A 14,040-nucleotide genomic window follows, 5' to 3' on the forward strand; every position below is an offset into this window, starting at 1 on the left:
CGGCAGCGGTAAACACAGAAGGGACAGCCAAGCCAGTAGCGGGAAACCACATCAGCGACAGGTACGGCAGGCCCAGCCATCGCCTCGCAGAATCATCGGCAGCCAGCGTGGTACTGGCGGCCGGTCCAGGGGCGAGCTGCTGGAACAGCGGAAGTCTGGGGCAGGCAACACGAAGAAAAACACAGGCGGCGGCGGCATACCCCTCCTCGGTACGGCGGCGACCGGCCCTAGAAGCGGCAGACGGCGTCACCGACACAGCATGGGAGTGTAGACCAGCGGGGGGAAGCAGCATAAGCGGCCGTGAAGGTTGTAGTGGAGACCACTCCAAGGTCACCGCCCCAGACCTCGCTAGACTCTGCAGCAGATCGTGGATGCTAGGCACGCCCTGCAAGCCGCAGTGGTCCATACCTGTCCAAGGTCGTCTCCCACGGCTGTAGCACCTGCGGTAGCACAGACAGATTAGTATGAGGGTTCCCTCACGCACGGGGGGGGAGACATGCCCCACCCCGAACGGAAGGAAGACCCCAAAAACAAAATACGAGGAAGCTGAGGCGCGGGGGCAGGAAAGAAGACGAAGAATCGGATACCAAGGGAGTCGCGGAGAGCTTTCCGACGACTTCCTGGCAGACCTTCGCTTCCCCTACCCCCGCACAGCAGTGAAAAGTAATATGAAAATGAAACAGAATACTGCACTTGCGATTCACTTCATAGAACTTAAAGAGGGAAAATTCAATTCCCGGTAAGAGCGGAAACTTGATCCATAATAATATGATGCTATCATAAATATATATGAAAATGAACAATACTGCACTTGCTATTTTCACTTTCACAGCAATAAATCGTAAGGATTAATTCCCGGGTAAGAGCGGAAATTGATCCAAAATTAAATTTGATGCAATTAATAAATGAAAAACAAAAGAAAACTGCATTGCGAATCCACTTTCATTGCATTCTATTCATACAAAATAAGAGGCTCTTGCCGAGCGCAATCAAGCTCTCGGCAACGAACGCACAGGGCAAAAATATAATGAAAAAGAGTACTTACATCTTTCAATTACACACTTTCGCCCAAAATACATGACTCGGCGCGAGTGCGCCCGCCCTCGGCACCGAGACATAATTCAAGGGTTCAATACATGAAAAGAGCGGAAATCGCCGTCTCTACGGCGATAGCTCCATGTTGATTCATAATTAAGTAATGAAAATGAAAACAGTGTACTTACAGTTTCATTTTCAAGTCAAACCAAACCATTAGTAGAAAACACAATATAAACAAAGCATACGACGATGAAGCGGGCAGAGAGCGATGACGAACACGTCCTTCACACCCGCGGCCGAAAGCAAAAGTGATTCTTCACCTCTCGGGCGCGCACGATCGGACAAGCAGTTAACTACCGTTCTCCCCTTGTTCGAAGCTTACGACCGTCCCAGCTGCCGCTAGTTACCTTCCTATTGTTAAAGGACCGAGGGTTTGTATTACGTATCGGAACAACTGTTATTTTCTGTGCGTTTTTGGCGATGACAGGTGAACTTTGTCAATTATTGCTTTCAAAATTGGCCTAATAGTGCACAACTGTAGTTAAGAGTATTGTTGTATCAATACAGGCGGCCCTCGGTTAGCGGCAGGGGTTCCGTTCCTGGCCGCCGACGTCAAGCGATTTTCGACGCTAAACGATTTTAAAGCCTACGGCCACCGCACACCTTTCGAAACTCTAGACCAGTCAAAGGCGCTGTAATCCCACAACGGCGCAATAAGTAAAATTATATTTATGCAGTATAGTACAATAGAATTTACTGTACAGTACATTTGGGTGTCTACAGTATGTAAAGATATAATACAGTTTATACAGTGTACAGGTAGCTGTAGTGTTTAGGTTACGATTATTAGTCTTACAATAGTCCGATTTCATGAGAGATCAAATTACAATGGCCTAACTTTACCCATCTTCTAGTTACATAAGTTCAATAACAGCAAAAGAGAATGATGAAAGTATGGTTTAAACGTTATACTTGTTGCGTGAACCTGTACAGCCATGAACAACCAAACGAGACTACTTTTTTTTTTCTAAGTACAACCGAACTGGATAACATCCGTTTGGCTTGTATTTCAATTATCGTACTACAGTACAAAGTTACCGTAGTTGTTATAAAGGGCGTTATGTATAGAATAGAACTGAGATATCTTAATGTAATAACTTTATTCGCTATAGATCAGATCAATATAGATTAAAGATCAATCAGGAAATATACTGTTAAATTTAAACCTAGTTATAACTGAAGCTGAGAAAACTGTTCAAGCTGCCAATGACTATTATCGTACATCGGCAATAAGGATAAAATGCAGTAAACGTCTGCCATCAAACACAACCGTAGATAAAATTGGGATAAAATCATTTTAATCAAAATTACTGTGATTGAAAGAACACATTTTACTGTTGGTTTCACGCTAATATAAGATAACGTAAAGTTCGTATTATGATGATATAAAGGATTACGTATTGCGAACGGAATCACGTAATTTTTTACGCAATAAACATGCCGCCAACGTAATCTGTTAACGAAAAAAATAGTAGTTCACATTCACAACGAGACATATTCAACAAATATTTCCGCCTAAAAACACGCTGTATATGGAAAAATAACTTTGTCTCATATAAGTCAAGTATATAGATATTCGTTTATGCTAACTAGAAGCAAGAGCATTCGCTCAGAATTGCGTTATGGTGAAACAGACTCTTATTCATCAGCTGATTTCTAACCACAACATTGGCCGCTCCGCGGAATACGGGCTTAAGTTTCCCATAGTATTTTAAAATACAATAATATGAGAATACATACAATATTCTTGGATACAGTGAAATAATGTATAACTTTTTAAAGGATTTATGGAAAAGATGCATAAATAATAAAATAACTATGCATTTTTCGGAACTGGCGGACAAGAACGAACATGAAAAACCATCCCCTGACAACGTGGAGCGTAGTTACAAAGGCTGCCTTAATTTGTATCTTATTTCTGTACAAAAATGAAAATACCTTTACGCAATATATTTCCATACACATTTTAAACATAAAAGCATAAACATTTGAAAAATCGACACATCGATCGCTAAATTTGCACTTTTTTTAACTCGGTATTTACGGAAGAGCGCCAGACGGCGGCATACATGAACGAACTTGAAAAAAACATCGTAGTCGATATCTTGAAGGGGAGTTTCAAAAGCTGCCTTTTTATCATATTTCTGCACAGAAATAAAAATACCCTATTCGTAATACATTTTCATACACATTTTAAACATTTATAAAATCGACACATCGATCGCTAATTTGCACTTCTTTTAAATCTATATTTTCGGAATCGCGGCAGGCGGCGGCATACAAGAACGAACTTGAAAAAAACATCGTAGTCGATAACTTGAAGGGGAGTTTCAAAAGCTGCCTTTTTATCATATTTCTGCACAGAAATAAAAATACCCTATTCGTAATACATTTTCATACACATTTTAAACATAAAAGCATAAACATTTATAAAATTGACACATCGATCGCTAATTTGCACTTTTTTTAAATCTATATTTTCGGAAGAGCGGCAGGCGGCGGCTTACAAGAAAGAACATGAAAAAACATTGTATTTGATAACGTGAAGGGCAGTTTCAAAAGCTGCCTTTTTATCATATTTCTGTACAGATATAAAAATGCCTTTCACGTAATACATTTTCATACATATTTTAAACAAAAGCATGAACATTTATGAATCGACACATCCATAGCTAATTTGCACTTGTGTAACTCGATATTTTCGGCATAGAACAGCGTCAGAGGCATATATTTTACCCTAATACCTACATAATAACTCTCCATAAAATTTGTTAATATAATTTGCATAACCTTTATGGTCTGAATGGCATTTCTACATATGTATGAACTCGTTAGACAACGGCGCTAGCGGCGCTGTTAACTGAAATTTGTGCCGTAAAGATACCTTTAAAATGCCTTATTTTTTTAATGATTATTTTTGACGACCACCGTAAAACAGATTCGCCGTTGAGTGATTGCGCCGTTAACCGCGGGCCGCCTGTAATATAATATGGTAATAATACATGCAATATGATTACACACAGTAAAACAACAGTTTTATTAAACTTATCATTATTCTCAATACACAACTATTATTCAATTTTTGCTAATGGATATCTGTCAATGTTGCAACCAAAAATCAGGCAACAGTCTCTCTATATCTCTCTCTCTATAGAGAAACAGCTGATTGCGGAACGTCATCTGCCATAACTATCGAGCGTTTATTGTGTGTTTAAGTTGTCAATGCCGATATTCAATGGTGGCCCCCAAAGGTAAAAATAAAATCCATTTTTACTAATTTTTCATGTAATGGAGATCTAAGAAAAGAATCTCTCTCTCTTGGCGATGAAGAGTAAACGAAATACTCTCTCTCGGCGACGAGGGATAAATGAAATACGTAAAACCACTTTTTACCTTATAAATTATTGTCATATCTTCATAATAAAAAGGCTATTCGTGGTATAATTCTATATCAGTGAACTCAACTTTTATCTATGCGAAGCCAGCCAGCTGACAAAATTTATATACGTATATGAAAATCAAATTATGGTAGCGTTCACAGCAAGATTATCTTTTGAAATTATAATAGTACTAGTCATGATAGTAATAAAGTTTGAGAATATACATAATATTCATTTTCAATACAAAATATCATTGTTATTCTGGTAGTAAATAATAGTTTAAAATGATCCTATTATGTACTCTGCATTGTCAGGGGTTTGTGGCATGATGAAACAAACAAAATAACGCAGTCCTTTTAGGCTACGTGAATAGGAAAAACATGAATGGAATCGGCTTTGCGACTTAGTTTATTTTGATATTTTCAAAGATACAATAACTATCATTTCTAAGACTAACATGCATCTGTTCAGTCCAGTGTTACCAATTTTGCATATTTAATGCTAGTTTTCATTTCCTTGAGGTAATTAGCAAGAAAATTTTTAATCTGGCAGGAAAACATGCATTTGTTTCGAAATACATCTAGCATACATATTTTGACATCAAAACTTTGTAATGTAAAGTTGAATATTTCTTTTATTCTACTATGTTTGATATAATAATGTACGAAAAAGAACAAAATCTTGCAAAACCATTTTCAGGAATTGAACAGAATAGGTTTCGAAATTATTAGGAATCATGTAACGTAATGTAAAAGTAAAATGTGTATATTAGAAACGTTTGAATCGAAACAGAGCAATCGGTTGAAATTGGCTGGGTGGCATTGTTGTGTATGAAGTATATTTTTTAGCACTTTATGGAGTAAAATCTAGCAAGAAATTGCAATTCCCATTTTGCAACACTGGCCTGCCCACGTTTTATGTATGTTGTTATTGAAGTGGCATCCAAAAGCCCCAATTCTTTTACTCTTATGGGAAGAAGCCTAACCATCAGATGAAGGTTATTACGTGTAATTATATGTAACATAAAGATACCAGAGGTCTAATTACTGTTCATTTGTTATATTGTAAATTTCAAGGGATATTTTTTGAGAAAAAGTAGTCTGGGTGCAGATATCAGCCTTCTAACTGTCAAGGTTTTGTATAGATAAATTGATTGATTGTGTCTATTAACCCTAAAACGCCTATTAATATGTATTAACCATCGAATAAAATTGTCTGTTAGGTGCTTAATTGACATATGATACGTAGACAAAAAAAATTTTTTTTTTTCATTTGCGGAAAAAAGTGTTATAGGCTTACTTGGCAAAAACTTTTGAATCACACATTTTGAGGGATTCTGGGAGTTCACGGTTCAAACTGTTGTTTTGTTTACAAGCGTTACCCAGGCGCAAATTTCTTTCTTCTTCCACCAAAAAGCATCAGCGACACATCTCAGAAATCATTTCATCACTTTGACATAATTTAGGCTCCACTTTATATTAGATGATACATAGAGTTTTATATATGCAAATGTGTGCAATTTCATGTAAAATACAACAAAAAAAAACCCATGGTTGTAGCTTTTATCTGTTTTGAAATATTTTCATATAAAAAAAAACTGTGCCAAAATTTCAACCTTCGGTCAACTTTCACTCAACCGAAACGGTTGAAAAATGCAATTGTAAGCTAAAACTCTTATATTCCAGTAATATTCAATCATTTTACTTCATTTTGCAACAAATTGGAAGTCTGTAGCACAATATTTTGATTTATGGTGAATTTAAAAAAAAAAAACATCCTTACAGACGCACGGTAACTGGCGAAAAAAATCATGATTTCCTTCATCTGATTGTTGTAATGTTTGCACCGTTTTATATTATCAGTTACATAAAGATTTATATGAAAATATGCGCAATTTCATATAGAATAACACAAAAAAATAACCAAAGGTTGTAGCTTTTATCAGTTTTGAAATATTTTCATATAAATAACAATAAGTGCCAAATTTTCTACCTTCAGTCAATTTTGACTCGACCCAAATGGTCAATATACGATATTGTAAGCTAAAACTCTTTCATTCTAGTAATATTCAATCATTTAACTTTATTTTACAACAAATTGGAAGTCTCTAGCACAATATTTTGATTTATGGTGAATATTTGTAAAAAAGACTTTTTCCTTACGCCAGCACAAAAACTCTTCCGAAAAAATCAGAAATTTTTTCGTCCGATTGTCATAATGTTTGCACCAATTTATATTACCTGTTATATAAGTTTTATGTAAGAAAATGTGCACAATTTCATGTAGAATACAACAAAAAATATCTCATGGTTATAGCTTTTATCAGTTTTGAAATATTTTCATATAAATAAGTAAATAAAAAAAAAATTCTACCTTCGGCCACATTTAACTCGACCGAAATGGTTGAAAATTGCAATTGTAAGCTACAACACTTACAGTCTAGTAATGGTCAATCAATTACCTTCATTTTGCAACAAAAGGTAAGTCTCACACAATATTTCAATTTATGGTGAATATTTGAAAACAAATTTTTTTTTTTTTACATTAGTGCGTTACGAATTCATACATCATATTGTGATAATATTTGTTAGATACCAAAAACATAAGCAATTTAGTGAACAATACAATGACAAAATAATTAACTCATTAGCTTTAACCGTTTTGCTCACAGCACGATTTGTATTCAATTATATATGAATTTTTTTTCACACTGTCATATATTCCAATATTTATAAATATTTTTTTTCATTTCTGATGGTTGCATACTAAACTTCAGACAATGACAAAAAAAGGAGACAAAAATGAACTCTTAATCTTGAAAACTAATCGTGCTATGATTTTTCTTAAAAAAACTTTCTGCTTTGGGGCTCACTCCTGAATGCCGTTCTGCTTTGGGGCTCACTCCTGAATGCCGTCGGCATACGGGAGACACTTTCGGAAATACCGGCTCGGCGTTTAAGGGTTAAACCTGGAGTCACAACATCTAGGTTATTGACACCAAAATCATTTTAAATGGAACAAAATAAAATTTAAAAATAAATTTTATATAAAAATATCTAAACAAATATAAATTCTCACATAATCTATGTAGTATAATCTAAATTTTGTTGAGGCGGCGCGTCTCCCACATAGATACATAACTGATCTATATTACAATCTTTTCTCACAATTGTAGCTGGAACAAAATTACCTTCCCTGTCACATCCACAAAATAGGAACCTATGTCTCAAATTCCTAAGTCTGAGACATTCAATCAGCAAATGTCTCACAGTTCCCACAAAATGGAGGATTTTCATGGGACATCTAAAACTCATGAGTGAATCATGTACATCCAATCCTCAATCTGCACAACATCGTTTCCTATCTACTTGGCAGATAGGTATATGACCAAGGGGAGACTGATGATACAATACTGCGCATTTCTAGATTGGTTAAAATATCCTCCCACTAAGACTGCCAACATTTTTTTTATCGTGGCCTACTACAGAATATAAATCCCAATATGGTAGTTAGCATCTTGTGGGTTCTCAGGAGCAGATTGCCAACTTTGCAAGTTCGTATTTTAGAGACTGCTGTCTCTCTCTTCAGGTAAGTAACGAATAAGAAAAGTTCCACAATAGGCAGTATTTAAACCAAGAGAAATCCACAGGTAGCCATTTTAGTACTAGGTCACCTCTGCTGATAATTTCTCTTTAACCTCCTTTAACATTGGTGGAAGAGAGATTTTATCTATGATATATGAATCCCAGGTGCCCTTTGAGATGTTCATTATTACCTGTCTTTCTTTATTCAATGTTGCGCTGACCTATCATCAGGCTTTGGCACCAACATTTGCTGCTATAAATATATTTTGAAAAATTCCAGTTTATTTTGTAAAGATGCAATACTTTGCCAGAGCACTTAGTCATTGTTTTTAACGATCCTAATCAGATTTTTTTTCATAAGTTGTAACTTGTGTAACGGCAACTTGTATTCTTTGCAATAGTAAAGAAACAAACTCGGTGGTTCGTCTCGCTTAAACACTCCTCAGAGACTGATATTACCAATCCAGAACTACAAATTTATCCACATAAAACATAGAAACAGATTGCAGAACGAATCATCTAGAAGAGAAAAGCAGGTAAGAGAACATACACATGAACACTCTACAAGTCTTCTAACAATATCACTGCATTGGTCTTTTCTGGAAAGGATGTACAAGTACCCTTTCATTTTCAAATATGACATGAGAAGGTACTTCAGTCTACAAAGGTTAAAATGACCATGTTGGCAAACCCACTTGATGGGACTTGAGAGTATTACAAGAATACAATCACTTCCACCCAAATCACATTATGGGTATGCCTCGAGTACTATACCCAGAACCGTTATCCCCCTGGAATCCATGATCCAGTCCTGCAGAATAGTTCCACCCAAAAACTCAGATCCAAACATTATCGGGCAGTTGATGTCCCACTATTTAAACTTCAGATTTAAACCCATTCCCAGCTATATCGTTTTCCTATTTGTCAGTCAGATAAATTTTACAATAAGTTGGAAAAATTGCAAAATAACTACTCCCAAATAAATACATCATATATGGACACTCTTCGGACTCAAACATGGCAACTAATTCTCGGGTTCAAGGGCCCACTATAACCCTGTCAAGGTGGTCCCACAACGAGGGGGGATTGAGGATTAGAATCAAGGTAGGAGTACTTTTTTTTTATTTGGAAAAATTCATTTTAATACGTGACCAAGGTTAAGGTTACCTTTTCAGAGTCCTTAAATGCAGATTTATCAGGTTCTCCTTCCTCATGGGATGGAGGATTTGCATCCAGCAAACCCTTACTAACATCAACACGCCTCAGGGATTTTCTTGTTTCTGGGCGACTCTGAAACAAAATAAAATCAGAGTTTGTCAATAACACCTACTCATAAAAGTACGTAGTAAGTACAAAAATCTTCAATTAACTCACTTCTTGTAACAAATGTTTGTCACGACATAACAATAAATATAGGGAAAGTCCCTACTTCCAAGGAAGGACACTGAAGTTATCATAACGAAAACAATAAAAAATGTGACCAAAAGAAGTTTACCTTATCAGGCTTGTTATTTACAGATTTCTCAAGTTGTCCTTCCTGATGGGGTGGAGAGTTTCCATCATCACTAGGGCTCTTTTCTGGAGCACTCTGAAACAGAATCAAATCAAAGTTAACAATAAAACCCAGTCATAAAAGTATGTAGTAAGTCATAAAATCTTTACTTCACTAGCTTCTTGTGACAAATGTCACTCATGGTGTAACTTAAGTTTTTACTTCAAAAAATGACAAAGTTTTATACCAATTTGTATTTTTCATAGCTAACAAACCTGAAGTCTTAACAAAGGATATTTTCCAAGCGGCAGATGGTAACTGGTTAAAACACTCTCCGACTGTAAAGAAGTCTGTGAGATCTGGCAACGCCTGTGAGAACAAGGTGAAAGTTAGTCAGAAACCACACATTCAACCTCATGACACACCAGTCTTTTCCTAACCGTCTTGGGGAGTAGATGCTTAGGCTTTCTCTCCACCCAAGCCCATTTTTTCTGCCTCTGTTCTGTTTTTTTTCAGTGTTGAGAATGTGTATTTGTTGGTATGGCTTCCCTCGAGTCTTCAAAGCCTCATCAATGCATGTGTATTCCAGAGGTCCAGTGCTCATTTTGTTTTTTGCAGTCGTCAACTACAGATCCCTACACAACTTGCAGTACGTGCAGAGCTCATCTTTGTATGTTGATGAATCCCTGCCAGGAATGTCGGGCTCAGCCTAAGTCGTAATGGAGGTCGTTTTGTAAGAAGAGGGAACATCGCAAAGTTTCCACTCTTTCCTCTTGGGAGGAGGTTTTTTCACCTCATCTGGACTTATAATTGCCAAGTTTGTAAAAACTTTAGCTCTAATAAATAAAGCAAAGGTATTTTCTTCATCAACATTTCATTTTTTTTTTTTTAATCCTTTTATTACCTCTTGGTTTTTTATGGAGGGGTGGAATTTTAGAGAAAAATGAAAAGGGGCAAGAAGGAGGTTGAGAATTCATGGAGGGAGAGATGAAGTGAAAAACGTTGGGAACCACTGAGCTGGGCACAGGAGTGAATGGTATAATATTTAGGTGGACTGAGATGAAGGGACAAGGCTACAGCAGGGAAGATAGAATGACACTATTATCTACTACACTATAAAGGTAGTACCAGGTTATTGCCACTATTATCAACTACACTATAAAGGTAGTACTCGGGTTATTGCCACGATTACCTATTACACTTTAAAGGTAGTACCCAGTTTATTGCCAGAGTCGGTTAATGATAATCCGTTTTTATGGCAATTGTCTAAAATCTGTGATTTCAGTGCCATAAACCAGACTTCTGGTTATTGGCATTAATAATAGTTAGGCACTAATACATACTTAAAACACACACACCAATTGGTTAAACGGTTACAGCACCAAAATCCAGTTATTGGCGCCATAAATCATAAGTGTTTCATTTAATGGTCTATTTTCGCTTATCATGAGCCCATCGAATGGAAACCCCTGCTGATAACTAGGGACTGCCTGTATTTAAGAGTGGGTTCTAAACTACGAGCTCTAATTCAGACTCTAGAGGAAGCCTTCCTTTTATTAGCTATCTAGTTTTTCTAAGTGAGATTACCATAACTTTCACCAACATTTGTCCCAATCTTTACATTCCTCACATGTAAGATCTTTCATACAAACTTGTCCCCTACAATTTGCGCAGATAGTATGAGTCAGAAGTGGCTTTGGTCAACCTGGTTTTACACTCCTCCCTACAATAACCTAATGCCTGGATGGTACTTTTGTTCCAACATGACTGTCAAAATGGTATTTATTTAAAAAAAAAAACAAAAAAAAAAAAACTATCTTCTCTAAGATTTAAGGCTACACGAAAACTGAATACTTCACCAACTACTCAAAGGCTGGCCCAAAAATCACGATGTAATAAGACAAACACAGATGCTCCAAACATTCCATGTACCATCAAAACCTAGCAGAAAACAAGTGGTCTTTGCTCTGTTGTTTCTATTGTACTCCAAAACAGTCAGCGGGTTAGTCACCCACCCAAAATCAATAGAAGTGATACAGCAATTTTCACATTTAAGCTGCCACACAAGTGGAAAATACAGCTATGAAATTACTTAGTGAGTTACATAAATAAAACTGAAATACATGGTAAAAATGTAAAGGAAACTTAGTTTTAATTCCTTGCTTTGCCAGCAAAAAGTAAGTGCAAACATCAGAATTACTTAAGAAGATACAAATCTTATGAAACTGAAACTTTTAATTCTTTGCTACGGCAGTAAAATGTAAGTGCAAAAATCAGAATATCATATGTCCTTATGAAACAAACATTTACAGTACAGTACCTTTCCTGCTACTCGAATCCTTTTCCTGGTAGGCGACAAATTAACACACGATATACCAGAGTTCTCATCTGCCTCTCTAACACGCTTATTTACCATAAGGCTCCGCTTTCCCAATATTTTACCCCCAAAGTTGTCATCAGTGATGTTCTGTGCAGGTGCGATGTCTGCTCTTCCACCCGATACCTGACATAAGACAAGCTAATTAATATGTGAGGATGTGGTTTCATGAGAGACAGAGAGAAAAAAAATAGCAAACAAAAGCTATTCCTTTATTTCAATATGTTAGATATTAGAATGAAGATGCAACATCAAAAACTATTTTACAAGACAAAATTGAATTGTAAAATGTGACCAAAGGTTACCTTCTCAAAGCTTTCAAATAAAAACACTCAACATCAATGATGTTCCAGAACCTTATTGCTCTGTAAGCAACATGAAACAGAATCAAATAAGAGAATCTGTCTTCAAGAAAATACCTCTGACCTAGTTAGACATCATGAGTCTTGACTTATTCACTTAAAGTCAACATTATGAGTCCCTCATTTGAGGGATAGATATCAATGTTATTGAAATTACCAAAAAATAAATAAATAAATAAAATAACAATACTTGGGGAGTAGTTTCTGACATCAGATGTACAAATTTTTTTTTTTAATAGGGGCCTCGATAACCGCGGGGATAGGGTCCAGAACCCCCCGTGATAAGTAAATACCCGTGTTATCATGGTACCCCCCTTAAAAATCACTTTAAACTGCCTACTTTAATAATTAACCCACCCGAGACCACTATTTCAATGTTTATAACTGCCTACTTGAGTTCAAGCTCCAAATATGTCTTCAACTATCACCTTAAACTAAATTCAAGACATTTTCAAAGTTATTATTTCCTATCTTCAATTTCCCCTTCATCAAATCAGCAAGCAAAAGCATATTACTAATTCCTTTCTATTTTCATGATTGGCTGCTGCACCAAACTAAAAGTACATAGTATATATCTATTTTGTGAATGAACATATTTATGATAAAAAAAACATTATTTACTGTAAAGATTACTCCACCCAACTATAATATTAATGTATAAACAGCAAAATACAGCAATAAAAACCTAGTTTTGTCTTTTGTTTACGTTTAGAATCAGCTGATGGACTTTTATTACCGAAAGAATTATTTTGGAAAACAATTTAGTTGCTAAAAGAAACTAATTTATTAATGGAATTATTATTATTTTTAACTTTGTACATAATAGTTAATGATATTATGATACAGTAATTCATATTTCATTGAGAGAGAGAGAGAGAGAGAGAGAGAGAGAGAGAGAGAGAGAGAGAGAGAGAGAGAGAGAGAGAGAGAGAGAGAGAGAGAGAGAGAGCGCAGCTTGGGATGAGAGTAACTGTTGAATAGCTTGAGAGAGTAGCTTAGGACGAGCGTACAGTTACTAGCTTATCTCAAGAATAACAATGAAATTTGTATTATAACCTCTTCATTACCGAAAGTTTGTTTGGAGGTACCTTGGTACCACCATTCAAGTCTACTACACCGCACCGGATTCCTAAAGGTGTACGCGTCTACCACCAAACTTTTCTTTCAGATAGGGACTTCCAATCATTCTGTAATTTCGGTTTGAAGAGTTTAGACCAAAATAAACAGTATGACACGATGTCAGAAGTATGATGAACCCAAAAAAATATTATTACTGCTTATTTATCTACATTCAGACTTTTGGATTTATACTGTGTATAGTTTATACATGCACTCGCACACACACGTAGACACATATATAGTCTCTCAATTATAGATAAAAAAAAAAGAAATTGTATTTAGAAACTTAGAAACCCATTTTACATGGCAACACGCTCTCCTGTTTCCATGAGGCCAGTCACATGGTTGACGCGCATTCATTCTGGCTTCCGATGGCAAACATGCATCACTTAGTGAGACTCGAAGCTGTTTTCAATGATGGGTGGGTCACCATCACCCTTTTTGTACAGCCTGCTGGCTTGCCTTTTTGGCACTGGTTCGTAGACAGGTGGAATAATTTCCACTGAGTGCTACAATCCTATTTGTAGGTGCAGGCACTCAACAAAGTGCAACTGCATGAATCTCCACTGGCAATGTCAGCTGGCGTAACTTTTTTCTAAAGTATTTCTAAAATCTAAAGCTACCCTAA

At 36.3% G+C, this 14,040-nt stretch overlaps 1 protein-coding gene across 1 annotated transcript in view; it reads right to left on the minus strand.

Moving 5' to 3' along the window:
* The window catches only part of LOC135203432 (histone H1E-like), a 14,596-nt gene extending 824 nt beyond the window's left edge, over nt 1-13,772 (minus strand). The window contains exons 1-4 of the mRNA XM_064233159.1: nt 13,716-13,772; nt 11,875-12,057; nt 9,558-9,650; nt 9,230-9,352 (exon numbers count right to left, since the gene is read on the minus strand). Coding sequence (XP_064089229.1) covers nt 9,230-9,352; nt 9,558-9,650; nt 11,875-12,057; nt 13,716-13,772 — 456 coding nt within the window. The remainder of the gene's footprint in view (nt 1-9,229; nt 9,353-9,557; nt 9,651-11,874; nt 12,058-13,715) is intronic.
* Between the last annotated feature and the right edge of the window lie 268 nt (nt 13,773-14,040).

The sequence above is a fragment of the Macrobrachium nipponense genome, chromosome 36 (assembly GCF_015104395.2).
Source record: "Macrobrachium nipponense isolate FS-2020 chromosome 36, ASM1510439v2, whole genome shotgun sequence".
Taxonomy (NCBI): Eukaryota; Metazoa; Arthropoda; class Malacostraca; order Decapoda; family Palaemonidae; genus Macrobrachium; species Macrobrachium nipponense.